General features: G+C 33.8%; 2 protein-coding genes across 4 annotated transcripts; one reads left to right on the top strand and one right to left on the bottom strand.

Annotated features, from left to right (window-relative positions):
- The first annotated feature begins 2,495 nt into the window (after window positions 1-2,495).
- TTG2 (WRKY family transcription factor family protein) lies at window positions 2,496-7,536 on the top strand. Of its 2 annotated transcripts, XM_012226864.4 has the most exons (7): window positions 2,496-2,993; window positions 3,102-3,187; window positions 4,896-5,305; window positions 5,385-5,516; window positions 5,753-6,492; window positions 6,625-6,783; window positions 6,902-7,536. In XM_012226864.4, the coding sequence occupies exons 3-7, from the start codon at window positions 5,090-5,092 to the stop codon at window positions 7,086-7,088; spliced, it is 1,434 nt and encodes a 477-aa protein (XP_012082254.1). In that variant the 5' UTR covers window positions 2,496-2,993; window positions 3,102-3,187; window positions 4,896-5,089; the 3' UTR covers window positions 7,089-7,536. The 2 variants fall into 2 exon arrangements, with proteins under 2 accessions (XP_012082254.1, XP_012082255.1); XM_012226865.3 differs by lacking the exon at window positions 3,102-3,187.
- Window positions 7,537-7,814: 278 nt separating this feature from the next.
- On the bottom strand, window positions 7,815-16,507 carry LOC105642150 (Ypt/Rab-GAP domain of gyp1p superfamily protein). Of its 2 annotated transcripts, XM_012226861.4 has the most exons (18): window positions 16,340-16,504; window positions 15,821-15,890; window positions 14,563-15,360; window positions 14,325-14,471; window positions 14,088-14,201; window positions 13,218-13,276; window positions 12,824-12,890; window positions 12,647-12,698; window positions 12,450-12,542; window positions 12,244-12,327; window positions 11,755-12,131; window positions 11,067-11,128; window positions 10,483-10,552; window positions 9,905-9,985; window positions 9,679-9,780; window positions 8,973-9,097; window positions 8,252-8,342; window positions 7,815-8,060 (listed from the first exon to the last, which is right to left on the bottom strand). In XM_012226861.4, the coding sequence occupies exons 1-18, from the start codon at window positions 16,384-16,386 to the stop codon at window positions 8,007-8,009; spliced, it is 2,493 nt and encodes an 830-aa protein (XP_012082251.1). In that variant the 5' UTR covers window positions 16,387-16,504; the 3' UTR covers window positions 7,815-8,006. The 2 variants fall into 2 exon arrangements, 1 of the variants encoding a protein (XP_012082251.1); XR_002285373.3 differs by lacking the exons at window positions 7,815-8,060; window positions 8,252-8,342 and having other exon boundaries at window positions 9,679-9,799; window positions 16,340-16,507.
- Window positions 16,508-17,950: the final 1,443 nt, after the last annotated feature.

The raw sequence follows: 17,950 nt of genomic DNA, 5'->3' as shown, positions 1-17,950 counted from the left end.
TTTTGGATCAGTTACTATGTTTCATTAGGAAAAACAGGAAAACTGCTGCCGGGTCGAATCTGGATTTGACTCATCTACCAATCTTGCAAAAATTCCTACTAAGATTGACATTCGGATGTTAGCTGTTTTAAACAGTCTTGGTCAAAGGAGGATGTGATTATACAGTTGATAAGCTACTTAAGTCTCTCCATGGAACTTATTTTGGTTCACGCTCCCATCTGGAAGGCTTTGTAAAGAAGGTAAGTTTCTGTACTTATTTTACAATTTCTATCCGCATCAAGTTGGTAATGAACTTTTGCTTTTTGAATTTCATTTACAGAGTTGAACTGTATAACATGGCAGTTGACTGGAAAGCCAGAGTCACAAACAGGGGGCAAAAGATTAAGCAATTTGCCTGTCATACTGCTTGAAAGTCAAAAGGTATCGTAATTATTTTAATGTTTAACTTGGAAATAATATTCATTGTGGACTATTTGTTTGAAGCTTGGACGAATGGCATTCTTTATTGGTGAGGCTGTGTCATATTCCAAGGTCAGCCCATCTCTGTCGTTGGTGTCTGTGTCTGTGGATCTGAGGACAAAACTATCTACATCCCTCAAGTTCTGGTTTTTTCTTGGGTTGGGCCTAACCCAAAGTACTGTTAATTTGCTAATATGGTTGAGAGCTTGTTTAGTACTCTCTCCTTCCGCAAACATATTTGATTTTGAAAATATAAAAAAATAATTAATGAATGATTTTTTCAGTTTTATCCTATTTATATTAAATAAAATAATTATTTCTACAATTTTTTAAGGGTATCAAATTAAAGAATATTCTATTGTAATTTAGGAGAATTAATTGATCATCATGCAACAGCCTTAATCAGCCTTAATAAACATATATTTGTGGATGAAGTGTATATTAATTAATTTTGTAAATTTACATCAATAGTTGATAGAATTCTATTAGGTGATAGAATTTTCAAGTAAAATTATAAATTTAAAATGTATTCTATAATTAACCTCTATATGAAAATATACTTTTAATAAAATAAGTTTTATATGGATTTGCCTCAAATTCTACGAATATACATTATTTGGCAAAAAAAAAAAAATTATTATTATTATTATTTAGGAAGGAAAAACTTTTAAATTTTTAGTTGATAAAATATGAAACATTTGGTAGAGACTAGAGAGTGAAATTAGGAAATGGAGTGGCACGTCTGGCGCATTATACAACTACCAGTCATTGGCGTAGAATTTCAGTTTGAGGGTTAGGGGGGAACCGCCCCACGTGTTATCATATGCCTCAACTAACTTTCCAATCCACAAATCTTAACTAATCCTTTTCTATTTTCTTATTTTTTACTTAATTTTACTTATTACTTTAAATTTTTGTCATTATTTGACTTAATGAATAAAATAATTATTAATATTTTAGTATTTAATTAAAATTGTAAATATATTCGTATTTTGATAGTAATAAAAGGACTTTTTTTTTCTTTTGGTGATTAATAATATGAGAGAAATTTATATACTAACTCAGTTTTTAGTTTAAACTTGTGTAATTTAAACTCTTTTTTCTAATTAATTTGTTGTATTATATATATCATTTTTGAGAAAATATATTTTTTTTACGGTCGATGCTTCTTGCGCCAGCATTATCTCCAAGGAAGGTTAAGGACCAAAATTTGTTTAATCAATAACAACTTGTAAATAATTTTATATTTGAAAATTTTAATTGCGGTTATATTCTCAACCGACAATTTAAATTCAAAACATCTTATTTCTCGCAATTCTTATAGAAAATAAAAAGATCAACTAGACTTATCGTGTTGGGGGGAAGATATCAAACTATTATTAAAATATCAAGGCAGTACATAAAATTATCTTTTTGGAATTATCTTAACGGAACCCTAAAGTTTTAAAGAAACCCATCCCTTAAAGTTGTGATTTTTGACAACCTTATTATGCCTTAAGCTTGATAGATGGATTTTTTTTTAATTAAAAATTTTTAAAAACCTATTATTACCCTGAAGTTGCTTTTTTATAATAAAAATCATAATTTCACATATAATAGTTCTTTCAAATAAAATCATATATTTCAATTGCAATTTTATGTATTAGCCCTTGAAATGTAGCTTCTTTGTAGTATCATCCAACATCAAAATATATATGATTATGCATGGATTGGTCGTAGTTGCGTGTTTATATGTGCATTAATGTAAGGGAATTGGCTATTTTGCCCTCTTATTCCATGAAAATCAAAGTGCAAAAGAGTCATATAAGTATAACAAGGGAACAGCAGTGGACCCAATCAATGAATGAAGGAATTGAAAAACTCAACAAACACGGGCAGTACAGAGCCACACCAAGATTTTAAGAGCTCAAAAAAAAATATCAGATTGGAAGAATTAATGCAAATCTACCAAAAAAGAAGGGCAAAAGAAAATGCATTTTTTATTTTATTTTATATATCTGATTAGATAGTCAAAGAGGCAGGCAGGAGAGACAGTTAGTTGGCCGTACCACTCACTTCACTTGCCTTTCTTTCTTTCTTTCTTTCTTTATGGACCAATAATCTCAACTTCTCCTTCTTATTGCCCAAATCCAACTCCATTTTATTATTATTTTTTTCCTATTATATCATTTAATTATGTTCTTGAAATTATTAAACAATTTTTCTTTAAAAAGAAAAACCATTTTGTTTGGGATCTCCTCTTTGTCTTCTTTCTGCAAATTTTCTTGGCTTAGGTGCTCAAGCTCTTAACTTTCTAGGAACTAGAACCACCCCGTCTTTCTTTCTGATCTTTTAATGCATAAATATTTTAAAAAAATGATTTTTCAAGTAACCTAAGAACTTGAAAACTCAGTCAATAATATCTTTAAACTCATTTTTATCAACTGTAAAGAAAAAAGAAAAAAGAAATAAAGAAGAGAAAATCATCAATCTTTACATCAGAGTAATGGAAACCTTGTAGTAGTATATTCATCTCTGTGTCTTCAAAGTCCAAGGTCAAGTTGCTGAACTCGTGCCACCTTTTTAATTCTTAATTAATTCTTTACATGTATATAAACTTGTTTATTAAAACTTGAATTGCTGTTGCTGCTTCTGCATTGCAGGCTTATTTTCAATGTTATATTAATTGATATATAGCTAGTAAATGAGATCTTCTGCAACCTAAGCTTCTTACTTAATTGACATTTTGGTTAGTTCCCACTTTCTCTCTTCCCTCTTATTTGCTTTCTTTTGACTATATCTCCTGTTTTAATGGTTTCATTGGTTTGAAGTTATATGTTAGGATTTCTAGGGTTTGAATGTTTTCTATTAGCTTCTAAGTTTCGCTTGTTTGTAGAAACTATGTTCATTTCCATTTCTTTCATTAACTGTGAGATTATTGGTGTCATTTTTATGGTAACTTTTGTTTATGAATTCTGTCTGAACTTTTCTCTCTCTCTTTTGTTAATCTCAATAAAAGAATAAATCTTGGTCAGAATAATTGTATTCGAATTGTTGACACAAAATATCTAATATTGAGATGAAAGTCTTTTTGTTGGCTGGGAACTTTGTTATCCTATAAAGTTAATAAGGCCAAGGATTAACATGTTGTTAGTTATTAAAATCCATTCTTTAGCCCTCATTCGCAAGTGTTAATTGGTGCTTTGACATCATTTCATGATTATTGTAGAATAATATCAAAAGAAACTAAATTATGAACCATGACCTTCCAGAAAATATTTGAGGTACCTGTAACTAGTGATTGTGATTGGAAATTAGTTTCTAAAAGAGTAGAAAGAAGAGGGGCATCATTTGCAATGCATATTAGTAGGGAGTGGGAAGTAGCATTTGGAATTTCAACTTGATTTCTAATTCAGCAAGATTGAGAAGTTATTGCAGAATTTTATCTCAGAGTTTTCTTTATATATATATATATATATATTGGTGGAAAGAATGGATGTGTTGATGCATTAGAAGTTCTAAGATTGTGAAGAGAGGTTGCTCAAGTTAAAAAGACTCGTTCGTTTTACTCAAAGGGACTTTCTTAAGGAGAGTGTGCATTATACTAAAAAAAAATGCATTGCAAGTGGTAACGTACAAATATTTTCTTAATTAACGACATCTTCTCAATGGCTCATAGTCATAACAATGATCAATAGGGATATCAAGTTTCAGAAGTTGGTGGTAGTTTAGATTTAAGACTATGAGTTACAATTCAAAAGATGGAAATTAGAATTGGCTCCATAGCTGAACCTGTTTGTATCAGCTTGGAAGTCAAGAATATGGTTCAATGGTCTTTCTTCTATTCTAAAAGAAAACCACTCATTTATAGTGGCTATCTATTTGCTTCACTTCTCAATGATATAACACATTGCTAGCTATGCTGTTCAGAGCTGAGAGCAGAAAATTTTCTTTTTCTTGAATCCCATCAATTACCCATGATTTTAAGAAGGCTTCGCATGTGTAATTTGATAAATTAGTTAGTCAGATCTTTAATAGCTTGCTTGCTCCATTCTTCACCTGCACTACTGGTCTCATAACTGCCCTGCAGTTCTTTCGTACTGGTATTGAAAGATTTTACTGATTGGATATTTGCTTATCACCTTGTATGCAATTTCTTCCTCCTATCTCCTAAATAACGTGTGGTTCAACTTTATTATAGGCTTTAATAATTTTGTATTATTAGTAGGAGAGAGTCTGAGTTTTTGCACTTTTAGAGCTTCCATTGGCATTGAGGTGCCACAGTTATAAGTGTAATCCAAAACCATAGTTTCTTCTTAACTGTAAGAAGTTAATCCATCAACAAACAGATGCAGCTGCAAGTTCATAATACATGTTGTATAGTCTGCTCATATTACTTCTTATCAATTAAATATTCAGTTTTGTTTAGTTATTAACATAATTTTTTTATGATGCAGGTTTGAACTTGTAATATTCAACCTTGTACTGTTGGAACCAACTCAAAGAAGAGAAATTCTCTGATCATCCTTCACTGCCAAGTGTTTCCCTCGCTACAGCTCAGTTAGATGTTATAGACTGAGAAATGAGGGGCATTAAAATACTTAAATTGGCACACCAGCGATAAAATGTAATCAACAGATATTCTTTCAAAATGGAAATCAAGGAAGCAGAGAGGGTAGTTATAGCAAAACCAGTAGCTTCCAGGCCTACGTGCTCCAATTTTAGGTCTTTCTCAGAGCTCCTTGCAGGTGCTATTAATGTTCCCCCTAATATATGTTCTGAAACCACAGTTCCTGCCATTAGACCAAAGACAGTAAGATTCAAGCCAATGACAAATCGTGCTCCAGCTGCGTCAGTTTCTTCCCAGGTGACCACTCATTTCATCTGAATTGTTCTTCCACTTCAAGAGTTCTTCCCTCTGAACTTTCCAGTTTTGATAATTTCAGGCTGACCTCTCCGGAACAGCAGTTTGTGATTCACCTGATAAAGTTTTAAAATCAGAAATTAAACCTACTGTCATATATAAACCACAGGCCAAGCTTGTGTCAAAGACAACAGTTTCTCTTTTGGCAAATATGGTTAGTAGTCAGATTCTTCCTTTCTGTAATTTGACTTGCTTCTTTGTCTTCTGCTTCTTCTTAGTCTTCTTTTTCCTATTTTTCCCCCTCTTCCTGCTATTGATGGTCTATAGATAGTCTAGTGAGGGCTCGTCACATTCTTTTGAAATACATGTTTATTGATGTTGAATTTTCAGAATACCTCTGCTTTTTCAGACTCTTAAAGTGCAATAATAATTAAATTTTCTTCTGACCAGGGAAACTTCAATGCTAGTAGTCAACAACAAACACTACCATCAGTTGAGGCTCGAGTCCAACATCCAAACCAAGAAGAGCACAATTTTACATCCCAGCTTGCATCAAATTTTCTTCAGAATATTCCTTCTCATGCTCCAGCAGAACAGACAACTGAACCTCCAAGGTTAACATCTCAAAACCAGGAAGAGGATCCAAAAACCTTATCTGCTGCATCTAACGGGGATCGACCATCTTATGATGGTTATAATTGGAGAAAATATGGGCAAAAGCAAGTAAAAGGAAGTGAGTATCCACGAAGTTACTACAAGTGCACACATCCAAATTGTCCAGTGAAAAAAAAGGTTGAAAGATCATTGGATGGACAGATTGCAGAAATTGTATACAAAGGTGAACACAATCATTCAAAGCCTCAACCTCCTAAACGCAACTCATCCGGAATGCAAGGGCTAGGAATTGTATCCGATGGAAATGGTCAAGATAAGACCATCGCGTTATGGAATAATCACCTCAATGAAAGGAATGAAAGTTCTGAAGGTAGAGTTGAAAATCAGAATGACATAGGAATACCTGTTCATTTAACTTGTCAGGCCAAAGCTCACCCATCTCATGATGCTGCTGGAGCTGGTCCAATTAATGCTGGCGCTGTAACTTCTGATAACTCTTGTGGTCTTAGTGGGGAATGTGATGATGGAGGCAAAGGACTGGAGGGAGATGATGATGAGCCTAAAAGTAAAAGGAGGTAAGGGATAAAGCATATATAAATAGCCAATGTGAAACTGTGTCCTTGTTCACATTCTCTAGTTCAAGTTGAGTAGTATTAGTATTTTTAAAATAATGATCCTTCACTATTATTTTATTGATATTATTTCAGGAAAAATGATAATCAATCAAATGAAGCAGGCATACATAGGGAAGCTGCACAAGAGCCCCGTCCAGTGGTACAAAATTCCACAGAAACTGAGATTGTAGGTGATGGTTTTCGCTGGCGAAAATATGGGCAGAAAGTTGTGAAGGGAAATCCATATCCCAGGTTGAGATGATTTTCTTCTCTTTAGTCATATTCAAGGTTTAATATTCTCTCTTATGAGAATTCTCTCTTCTATCTTTTCTTAAAACTTCCTGACAGCCTATTTTGATGCATCTTACAGAAGTTATTATAGATGTACTGGGCTGAAATGCAACGTTCGCAAGTATGTAGAGAGAGTATCAGATGATCCGGGAGCTTTTATTACAACTTACGAGGGGAAACATAATCATGACATGCCTCTGAGGGGCACAGGTTCAGCAGCATCTGAAACCAATTCACAGGCTCCCGCTAGTAGAAGCAAGGCTTGAACTTAAAAAGGTTATGGAGGCTAGTTATTTGAAACTTGATGTCTATTCTGACCAACAAAAAAGAATTCACCGGCAGTTGGAGATAAATAATAGTGAGAAGTTGTAAAATCTGCTTCATGACTATGTTCTGCGGAATTTGCAATATCTTTATCCTGTGAAATACCAGTAGCAGGAGCTTGATGGTTATTGGTGAAGACAATCATATGGGTTCACTGATTCAGAATATTGGCCATGCTATTTTCCTCACATATTCTCCTATTGCTGCCTGACTTCAGCCTTGTTGTTAGTACATTTTTTCTTTCTTTTTTTTTAAAGGTTATCCATTTTTTTTTTTTTTTGGATTGAACAATATAAGAGATCAATTGGGTTGGATAATCAATGTGTAATAGGTATGCAGTTTCAGTTTCAGGAAGTTCAAAATAAAAGGTTTTTATAATTGTTGTTTATAGTTCTGAATTCTTATTATGGTTTCATCTATAAGTTGTTATAGTTTCTCTTTCGATTTGCTTCACTAATTTAAGCTTTCAAGTTTTATAATAAAAGAAGAAAGAAAGAATGTTAATGAATTATGAATGATGTTATGTTAAACATGGTATTTTTTTTTTTTTTACCAAAAAAAAAATCAAAATTTAAAAATAAAATTGCAAATATTGAAAAAACAAAGAACCTACGGTTTATTAATGATAAAAAAAAAAAAAAAAAACAATTCTCCAATAGCAAAATAAATTGAATAAAGTATAATGTATAATTATATAGTAGATAATCTTATTTACATTAGACAATATGTAAGTTTACTTTTATCAATTCAATTTCAATGTACACAATAATATGAAGTGCATAATTACAGACAAAATTCTCTGCTAAAAGTTCTTCTCTGGTCTTTGCTTTCTTTATTCCAGCCTGCTATGTACTTGGATCTCATCCCTCATTGCTACTGGATACACCATCTCCGATCTCCTCGTTCGATTTGTCCTGTCACACAAAATAAAAACAGTTCACGTTTGGGACTGTATACATTGCTACCTTAAACCAAGTTTTAACAAAACACTTGTCAAGTTTTCCATTCAACAATATTTTTTATTTAGTATTTTTCTATGCTATGCTCCCTCTCTCATGTTTTTACAGCCACCAAAAAATAGGGTGCAAGTAAAAAAAACGCTTGCCTTGTTCTTGTCGCGCCAACCGAGGCCAAATTTCAATAAGCTAATCCTTCTTCTGGGGCTTTCTCCTGTGGAACTTTGATTACGGGCTGACCTGCAAGTTGCATATATAAAGTAGTTGCCACTTAGAGTCACAAATACACTCAAATTGAGACATAAATCCCCAGTATCCTACTCTTTTAGCATTCCCTGGAGACTCATGGCCATTGAAAAAGGAACACTTAAAAAGGGTGCTCACCTGTCAATGCATATCTTTCAATTGCAAGGAAGCTATTATAAAACTTATAACAAGTTTAGCATGCAATCTATTTATTTATTTATTTTGAGGGAGACTGACACTTTGTAATAATGCCAAACACAATCTTGAGTCCTGCATGTTGTTGTTTATTAAAAATCACAAGGCCGTAAAGCATGAAAGAACTATCATGCAGAAAGGAGTTGTTAGCATTTCAGCTTTCACTAAAACTAGTTAGATGTAATTTAAACATTTATTCATTGGAAAGTCAAACGTCTAGAGGCTTTTTACAAGGATTTTCAGGAATGTTTCATTTTACAATTTCATTGTTAGCTCTGGACTTGTCAAAAGGGGTATGTAAAAGTGTCAATTTAATAAGAGTTCTCATAGTCACACATATTCACGCAATGCAGAACCAATTATTTTCAATCATTACATACCTCAGCAATTAGAAAAATATAGAAAATAGTGATGATTTTTCTTCTGTACCGTGGAGAAGATTGTGCTTTAGCTTGTCCAGATTCGTAATTTATGGTAGCCTCTAACATTGATTCTGCCATAACCACTCTTTTCTCCATCTGAGCAAGTGAAGCCATGGCCATCTCATATTTATCCTGCACATATTATTGTTTTGATGTGAATTGATATAATAGCATATCGTAAAGATAGCAAGTGAAATATATTATTACATCAATGCAGCCTCTATTGTTGATTCTGTGCAGAGAGAAAAACAAAATAACCTTCCACGAAGAAGTTGCAGCAGTCTCATTAAATAGCCGTTTTTAACAGCCATAAAAATTTGGCATAGGAAGGTGGATATAGAACAAACTATATGAAGGACTAGTTGTTTAGCATTTATCAAATCCACAACGATGCAAGGACTAAATTAATTTCAAGCTTAGATCAACATCCAAAAAGAACAATTGAGATAAAACATAACCAGGAACAAGGCAGTGTTAATAAATATGCATCTAAAAAAAAGCCTCTGAATGTGTTGAGCGTCTTGGTAAGATTTAGTTCGCTAATGAAGTACTAGGAAGACTCATTTATCTGTAAAGTTAACTTAGAAGATAAATGGGTAGCTTATTCGAATCCACAAAACTATTTGAAAATCTTTTCATTTTCCACAAATGCATATCTGCAACCAAACAGTTGCACTGCTAAACAAGAAGAACGCTAGAAAGCTAGAAGCTACCTGAAGTACAGTTACTGCATATCTTTGAGCAGCTGCATCTTGCTCAGCATTTATACGAGCTTCTTCAGTTATCCTCTGTTCTTGCTCTACCCGCATCAGGACCTACAAAATGATAAATAATCTGCAAAATATGTAGGATTCCTTATAGAATAAATGTATTGCATTCTTCAAGAACTAGATGCAAGTGAATATTCAATCATCAAAGAAAATATTACGAAATGTTAACCTCAAGCATTGCAGCTTCCTGTTCTTCCTTGTCAGCAAGGGCTTCTCGCAGATCAGCTACCTCTTGCTCCAATTCTTCAATCTGCAGAATAAATCTCAAGTTTCATAAGGAAGAAGCTCAAATAGATAGAACAGTTTCTATACTTCATTACTATTTTCCTAGCTCAAAGCGAAGATAATCTTTATTTTGGTGCCTTGGTGGATCTATCAATGAATTACTTTCCTTTTATACTTCTTAAATTGATTGGGTACTTAATGGGCTTCTCTTAATCAGTTCCATACCAATCCACAATAGAAACCTAGTGTACTAGGTTTAGTCATTTAGGATTTAAATTTCAAATAAAACAGAAGACAAGATCTCTAAAGAAATTGTGCAGCAATCTCCATCAATCCAAACATCAAAGAATACAAATCACAACATTATTGACAGAATTTGCCTGATGGATTTGTAATGCTTTATACAGGGTATTCAACTACACAGGTCCATGAAATGTACGCAGATGACTGGGAAAATTCTAAAAACAGGACAAAAACCTCCAAACCTGGATTAACAGTTGTCCAAATCAATATTAAATGTACCTTTGCACTCAGTTGCCGTCTATTATCTTCCTGGACCATCTCCATGAATGCTGTCTCCAGCTCCTCAGATCTGCTCATAAATAGAATGCGATTTTCATGGGTGCATGCACAAGATGAAATGGATTGGTAAACAAGGAATTACAATTATTGTTGTAAGGCAGTCCTAACTTTGGAACTGATTTCCAACTATCAGCTAACATGAATGTCCATTGCTGCAATGAATAGCGCTTAAGGAAACAACTGATAGAAAGAAAATTAGACAGAGTGTGCGTGTCAATGAAAATTAATGCTTATGAGAATATGAGCAACACAAGAAAGAGGGTTAAATTAAACAATGCAGTTTTTTCTTTCTTTTTTTTTTTTTTGGGAAGAAAAAGAAATGCAGGTTAAGACACCATAACTGCAGAATAGTCAATGCAAATAAACAATGGGATCTAACAGGATTGAGTGGGCTACCAGGACACTAACATTTCCTTTTTTACCTTACTGCAGTCATGTTTGTTGTGTTATCTTCACTATATATACGCAATAAAGCAGCTACATCCTTGAAAGATGTAAAATTAGACTCCAAAAAAGGTACTAACCTGAGTATGGCAGATCTTTTCTCCTCCAGCAACCTGCACAATTCTACCTTCAACCAAACCACCTGCACAATAGCTGTTACGGCTGAAATTTAAAATGAGTGGAAAACAATAACTTGCACTTTTTCTAATATTTCAAGCAAAATGCTACAAGCTTACTTGAATACCTGCACATTATTCAATTATGGAATATTTGACAATGGTCAGTTAAAAGTAAGAATATATTTTCTGCCAAGCAATTCTTGTTTTTGATAATTATGCAGCTATATAAACTTGTGATGATGAAGTTAATACCTGAGAGAGAGAGTCATTGTCAAATGCTTAAAATTAATAATATTTACCATGTTGCCTTTTCATATATCACGCACATCCATGTTTCTATAGTTGGCATCAGTTTATATTATTAAAAATGTCAATTCATATATTTTAACATGAATATGTTAATTCTTTATCACGTTATTAAACTGAACCGTTATGTTGACACTGTAAGAGTTAATGACTATATCTAAGCAGTTCACATCACCTGATGTGGGTGTTATAATTTTAAAAAAAAAAAATTGAGTCAGACCTGACAACGATATCAATGACTGATACAGATTTTTCTAAATATTCAACTAGCATTCTGGTTGACAGATTCCATACACTTCAATAAGGCAGTACTGAAGTACAAAGAAGAAAAAGAGAAATGCACCTGTTCCTGAAGATCTGGTAATGAATCTCCTTCAGATTTAGCGGTTACACCATCCAGATTAGAGGACTGATTCTCCAATTTAGACTCACCTCCTTCACCAGTCTTTTTTCCTTCTCCAGGATCGCGCTTAAAACTGTACAACTTAGAAGCAACCTTTGAATCCTTCCAAGCTCTACCCCCTTTTGATCTTTCCTCTATTACCAGCAGTACAGCCGGTCTATGCTTTTCTCTCAATTCTTGTAATTTAGCTTCATTTACAGCCAAAAACCCCATACAAGCAGTAAAAACAAGCTGGCTGCTGTCAAATGTTGACCCTGTAAGTGATTGCAACAAAGTAATTGCATCCCCAGCATCTTTAGCTGTCACTAAGGCAGGACCTAAAAGAATTGCATGGAACAGAATTCTTCACCCCTTGAAACAGAAAGACTGAAATCATAGCATAAAGAAAGTAATAATACTTCTTATTATAATATAAATTAACACCAGTACCATATAATTCCATTAAAGCAAGTGCAGTTCGAAACATCATCACCCTATTTCCTTCATAAAGGAGAACATCCCAAACTCGGAGAACTGAAAAAGGAACCATTATGGTTCAGTGTCAATATTGAAGCAAGAGAACAAAGAAAACATAAATTAAATAAATCAAAATTCTATATAAGATTTTATGCCAAATCAAACTGCCACAAGCTCACCACTTTCCCAAGGAATCATATTGACAAAGATGGAAAGGAACCAAGGTGCAGAGATCCATGCCACCTGCACTCCCAAGTAATCCAGATGATTAACTGCACAAGAGGTACAAATGAGATGAAAATTATTCCTAGAGATTTATGTGAGAAGAATCGTAAAACATGATACTAAGCATAGCCAGCTTTATGCAAGGACAAACCCAATTTAGGAAATCTTTCTCGCATCAACTCTTCAAAAACAAGTTGATCCACCTAACCACATAAATAACTTATCAAATAACAGAAAGTCATCACTTTCCACATAAAAAATTGACCTACCATAATCCAAAAATACGCTAAAGCAAAAAACAAATGCTTTTTCAAGGAATGCCTCAGACCTGAGATTCTATCATTTCTTCTGTGTAGTAGCCATCAAAATAGTCATCGATAATGCCCACCAAAGTCCTGAGAGATTCCAGCAAAACATACCAGTCCATCAAGCTTATCCGCATATAATTGTAATGTGCATTTGTGCATATCATGAATGTACAAATAGATATATGGTGCATTCATTTATATTAGGGAACTGAGAAACAGATAATTTGCTAATTTTCAAGTCAACAATGAAGAGAGAAATGAAATCTTGTGTCATGAGAAAGAGAGAATATAACTTTACTCCAGATATAAACAGTGACCATTCATATATTATGCTCTGGTCAATAATCTTTCCATAATTCTTTTTAGTGCTTTTCTGCCTAAAAAAAAAAAGGAGATAGAGCTTCTCCAACATACCAAAAGGCATTTTCCTCAGGCATCAGAAGTAGCAATAATCCAGCAAAGAAATTCATTGCCTGCATTTATTTTCAAACTAAGTAAATAATGAGAATGATTATACCAATCTATTTTAATCAAGTAGCTGTTTGATGGTTCCCTTTAAATGAAGTAAATACAAGGGTTATATAGTAAGAAGACAACCAAGTGAAGCAAGTGATAAAGTTTACAACAGAACACAATCACTTGCCAAAGTTAAGCACGCCAATGACGTTGACTTGCAAGAAAATCAAATTCAAATCTATTAAAAAAATACTTCTTGAGTGACAAGGACTTCATTCAGAAAAGAAACCAAAGCATTGACATGCTCGAACCTCAAAAACTCAAAGTAAATATAACTTTAATAGTATTGAAATTTTCTATTTTCTGTTACTGCCTCATATTTTTTGTCATTGTTATGGTTGGCTGATTAGAATTTGATTTGGATATAATCCTGGAACCAGCATCAGAACCTTGGTGAAGCTATGATCTCTTTACTTTCAATTTGTTTATTATATAAACAAAAGAAGAATGTCCAAAACAAATGGGCGTCCAGAATCAGACATCAGCTATAAAGATCCAAAGTGAAAGAACAAACGACAGAGAGAGAAGAAGTGAGGGAAGAGAGAAAGAAAGAGGAGAATCAAGAGAGAGAGAGAGGGGGAGATTTCCAAGACATTCTCTGTTATTTATTTATTTATTTTCAACAGTTGATAATTGTCATGGAGTTCAGGAGACTCATAAAAGCAGTGACTACACAAAATTCGATCCAAATTGGAAATATGGAAGCAAGTAAAATAAAAATTTGTCTGGGTAAAGTTTGTATGCACAAAGAAAGTGGTCGCCAACTACCTGACAATACCCAACAGAGGGATTATGCCGTGCATATGCTAACAGTAGACGCCTCAAGGAATCCCTGCCATGCTCATCCAAAGCAGGATGACCTGGGAAAGTTCGTGGTATATCCTGCAATATAAACATAAAAATCATTCTAGGGAGAAACCTGGATTGCAATTGAAAGCAAAAGAAGCAGCACCTACAAATTTAAAAGACTGAAGGATAAAGTCCAAGGCGCATGCATCTAACGACCTTCTCAATCTGCCTTTTCCACTTCATGGGGACGCTGGTTGAGTTACTAAGGTCATTGCTTTCATCAGCATTAGATTCTTCAGCCAGCAACTCCTCATAATACCTCTCCACTCGGCGTGCCTTTACACCGACAAAGGCTTGCCATACCTACAGGATGAAGCATGATGAATATGAATTTATGTTACAAATAACTAAAAGCACATTGAGTCATTGACAAACTAAGTTGTGTCAGCTTTACCTCTCCTCTGAGATCCTTTGGCACTCCCCCACGAACAAGGAACTCAAGTTCTTGTTTCCAAGGAAAGAACAGCTCTGGAGATTTCTCAACATGTGCAGAATTTTCTTGTAGAGGTGTATCAACCTTTTCATCTGAACTGTCCTTAACAAAAACATCTCCCTCAACATCATCCTTTGGTTCTTCTCCTACAACTTCTGCCTCTTTTATTGACAGAAGTTGATCTCTACTTGAACTATTCTGATTGCCTTTCATATTCTTTATGTTCTTAACACGTGAACTCATTGTACTCTCAATGGCATGGAGAGAGAGTCTAATTCGTGACCATATTTGAACCTTACCAGCCTTTGTTTGTTTTGAAAGCGGCTCCTCCCTTTTGGGTTCTTCTGGAAGCTGCACCTCTTTTTCTGGTTCTTCCAAATTCTGTACCACTTGTTCAGATTCCCCTGATATATGGTCCTCCTTTCCAGGTTCTTTGGAAAGTTGTGTCTGGTTTTCAGGCTCTTCTGAAGACTGCTCCTCTTTTTGACATTCCCCTGAAAATTGGGCCTGTCTCACAGGTTCCTCTGAAAATTGCAACTCCTTTTTAGGATCACAGTCTGTTGAACCATCAAAATCAGACTTCTTCCAACTACAATCATTCCCCTCTAGGCCCCTTTCTGAAATGATCTGTTCATCCAAGCCAGTAGTTTCAGCCTGCAATCTCTCTCTGGATTCCTCTTCAGCTAAGCAAAACTGACTAGATTCTAATTGATGTTGAAGAAAAATCTCCCATTTCTCTGATCTTTCCTCTTCTTCCTCCTGAAATCATGAATACAATACTAAGCTGAGGAGAAAAAGTACCTTTTACCTTTATTGATTCTAATTCGAGTCTGTTCTCAATGGAAAAACTTGATGGAACTATCCAAAAAAGTAACATCTTAAAAGACAATTTGACATGAAGCACAAAGATAACACGTTGCATATCTTCTAAAATTACAATGGAAAATGAGTGCCTCTCTAAACCTGAAATTTGCTTTATCAGGAAAAAAATTTGCCGTCTTAACCTTTGCTGAAACAATAATAGATTCACTACTTACTTCCAAACACAAGTGCAGCAGTTGTAAATTGATAAGAAAATTACTTAAAACGTATCTTTGCTAGTGAGATTTAAGAAGTGTGGATTTACATTTTATACTTAAAAATCCAAATGTAATGAACTGCTTAATTCACTTCAATTTTTCAATTTATTATTCCTAACAAATATCAAAGGGATTTATACCTTGTAGATACTAATGTATTGTCTATATTGTTGTATGTGTTGAGGTCTCAAAACAAATCCATAAGCATCCCTGTCGGAAATCATGATAATTAATTAGAAACCCAAATGCAAAAATTAATACATAAATATTCCAAAATTCTAATACGATTCGATCCTCAACATAAGCAGAATTTATTACAAAACTTGCCTGGAATCAACATCCAATGAGCGCCTACTCAACAAGGACAACAACATACTTCACGTAGAATTCCAATTCTACTTCCCATAGCTCTCCTCTCTTTCAAAACAACCTTACAAGTCCATCCCTCATACCACATAATCTAACAAACAGACAGACAATCTAACCTTACCCTATCCTTGCCCTACTACTATTAGAACAAGGAAACAAAATTCTAAATTTGTGTTGCAGAAAATAAAAATTTAGATATCAATCAATCAATCCAAGTGAGTTTTGATCTTTGAGAAAGTTTAGCGTTAAGCGACGCGTGGACAGCCATTTGAAAATGAAAATATTGTTACCTTCTGCCTTGGGAAGTGTGGAGGAGATTGAAGTTCTTCTCCGCCATCTTCGATCAAAGGATCAAAAATTTCCGGCTTCGAAGTGTTGAGCTGCTGACTCCATTTTTCCCTCGAAATTTGTCCAACAGACAACAACGATTGTCACGTGCTGCTTCTTTCGCGGGTTTCTGGTTTCGCTTTAATTCGGGACTTGCTTTGCTGCCTGCCTCCGTGCGCCTAACGTGGCGCACTTTTACCAGCACACGTCACCCAATTAAATTAACACACACTTTGACCGTTGCTGTTATATCCATATTGGATGCTGGCATTCTATTAATCTTTACGAGCTAATATACCGTATGCATAGCCACCAGTTCGGTTTTAATCAGAATCGAATTATATTGTAGATGAATTAAAATCAGATCAAAATTATTGTTTAAAATTTTGAACCGGAACCGATGGTTCAAGGACCGGTTAAGGTTCATGTGAATGTTAAAAATGAACCTGAATCGGCCCAAAATCGACGGTTAACCGGCAGTTTCGGTTCGGTTCGAACCAGATTCACAAATAAAATTATTTGTTACTTAAAATTTTTTATAAAAAAATTTATATCACTTGATTTGATTTGATTTATGATGAAAAGAAGAACACAATCATACATAATTTATAAAAAGTAGTGAAAAAAAAGCAATATCATTAAATCATTTGACGTAATTGGTAGAAAAAAAAGGTTCAAACTAGCCATTTGAACCTTTTTTTTTTTACATATAATTTTTTTTCTTTTTACAAATGGACTATTCATGTATAATAGTTCATCTGTAAAAAGAAAAAAATAATAGTTCATTTGTAAAAAGAAAAAAATTTCATTCTACACAATTCACCTTCATACAAAATGTTTCAAAAAAATCAAGGGAGGGTCTACATTCATACACAAAAATTGAGAAATATATTAGCACAGATTTTCAGTTTTTAGGTGATGATGCGAATGAAGACCTAACAAAATTTGATATTTTGGGTTGGTGGAAAAAGCATGCAAATCGCTTTCCAGTCTTAGCTTCATTTGCAAAAGATATCATTGCTTGTCCAATTTCTACTGTTGCAGTGGAACAAGCTTTTAGTGCGGGTGGACAAATTTTAGATCCAGCACGGTCAAGATTATCGCCAAATAATGTGGAAATGCAGGAGTGTGTTGACGATTGGACTAGAGCGGTGTTGAGAACTCAAGACCAGCAAAATTCAAGCGACGATGATGATTCCGACTCATTAACGGGGACTAGTGGCACGGATGACTAAAATTAATTTTAATAATTGGGAGGTTATTTTCCAATGTAATAATAAAAAAAAGAACTATGTGGGCTTTGATTTTCTCTAATTTTCAAGAGGATACGTAGGTAATTAAATTAAAATTTTTCAATTTTAATTTAATTCAAGCCCAAAATAAAAACATTAGAATTTTCTATATTAGTGAGTTAGCAAAATTTGTAAATTTAATGTAATAATAGTTCTAAATTAATAGAAGTTTTTGTTTTAAAATTTTATAATAATTTATTTAGTTAATAAAATTTAAACATTTTAAAATTATTATTTATTCATGAATTCGGAATCAAAATTTTATTATTTTTTTTTAAAATT

Source organism: Jatropha curcas, chromosome 2 (genome assembly GCF_041381405.1).
Source record: "Jatropha curcas cultivar XTBG-Jc1 chromosome 2, XTBG_Jcur_1.0, whole genome shotgun sequence".
Taxonomy (NCBI): Eukaryota; Viridiplantae; Streptophyta; class Magnoliopsida; order Malpighiales; family Euphorbiaceae; genus Jatropha; species Jatropha curcas.
Note: the sequence above shows the minus strand (reverse complement) of the source record. Positions and strands in the feature narration are given on the sequence as shown.

What these genes read in the sequence shown, in the direction of transcription:
- TTG2 (XM_012226865.3), top strand. Translation starts at nt 5,090, where the DNA reads ATGGAAATCAAGGAAGCAGAGAGGGTAGTTATAGCAAAACCAGTAGCT. An exon ending in TTTCTCTTTTGGCAAATATG is followed by an intron (nt 5,517 to 5,752) that starts GTTAGTAGTCAG and finishes TCTTCTGACCAG; the next exon opens with GGAAACTTCAATGCTAGTAG. An exon ending in GAGCCTAAAAGTAAAAGGAG is followed by an intron (nt 6,493 to 6,624) that starts GTAAGGGATAAA and finishes ATATTATTTCAG; the next exon opens with GAAAAATGATAATCAATCAA.
- LOC105642150 (XM_012226861.4), bottom strand. Translation starts at nt 16,386, where the DNA reads ATGGCGGAGAAGAACTTCAATCTCCTCCACACTTCCCAAGGCAGAAG. An exon ending in CACACTTCCCAAGGCAGAAG is followed by an intron (nt 15,891 to 16,339) that starts GTAACAATATTT and finishes GATTTCCGACAG; the next exon opens with GGATGCTTATGGATTTGTTT. An exon ending in AAGAAATGATAGAATCTCAG is followed by an intron (nt 12,699 to 12,823) that starts GTCTGAGGCATT and finishes TTATGTGGTTAG; the next exon opens with GTGGATCAACTTGTTTTTGA.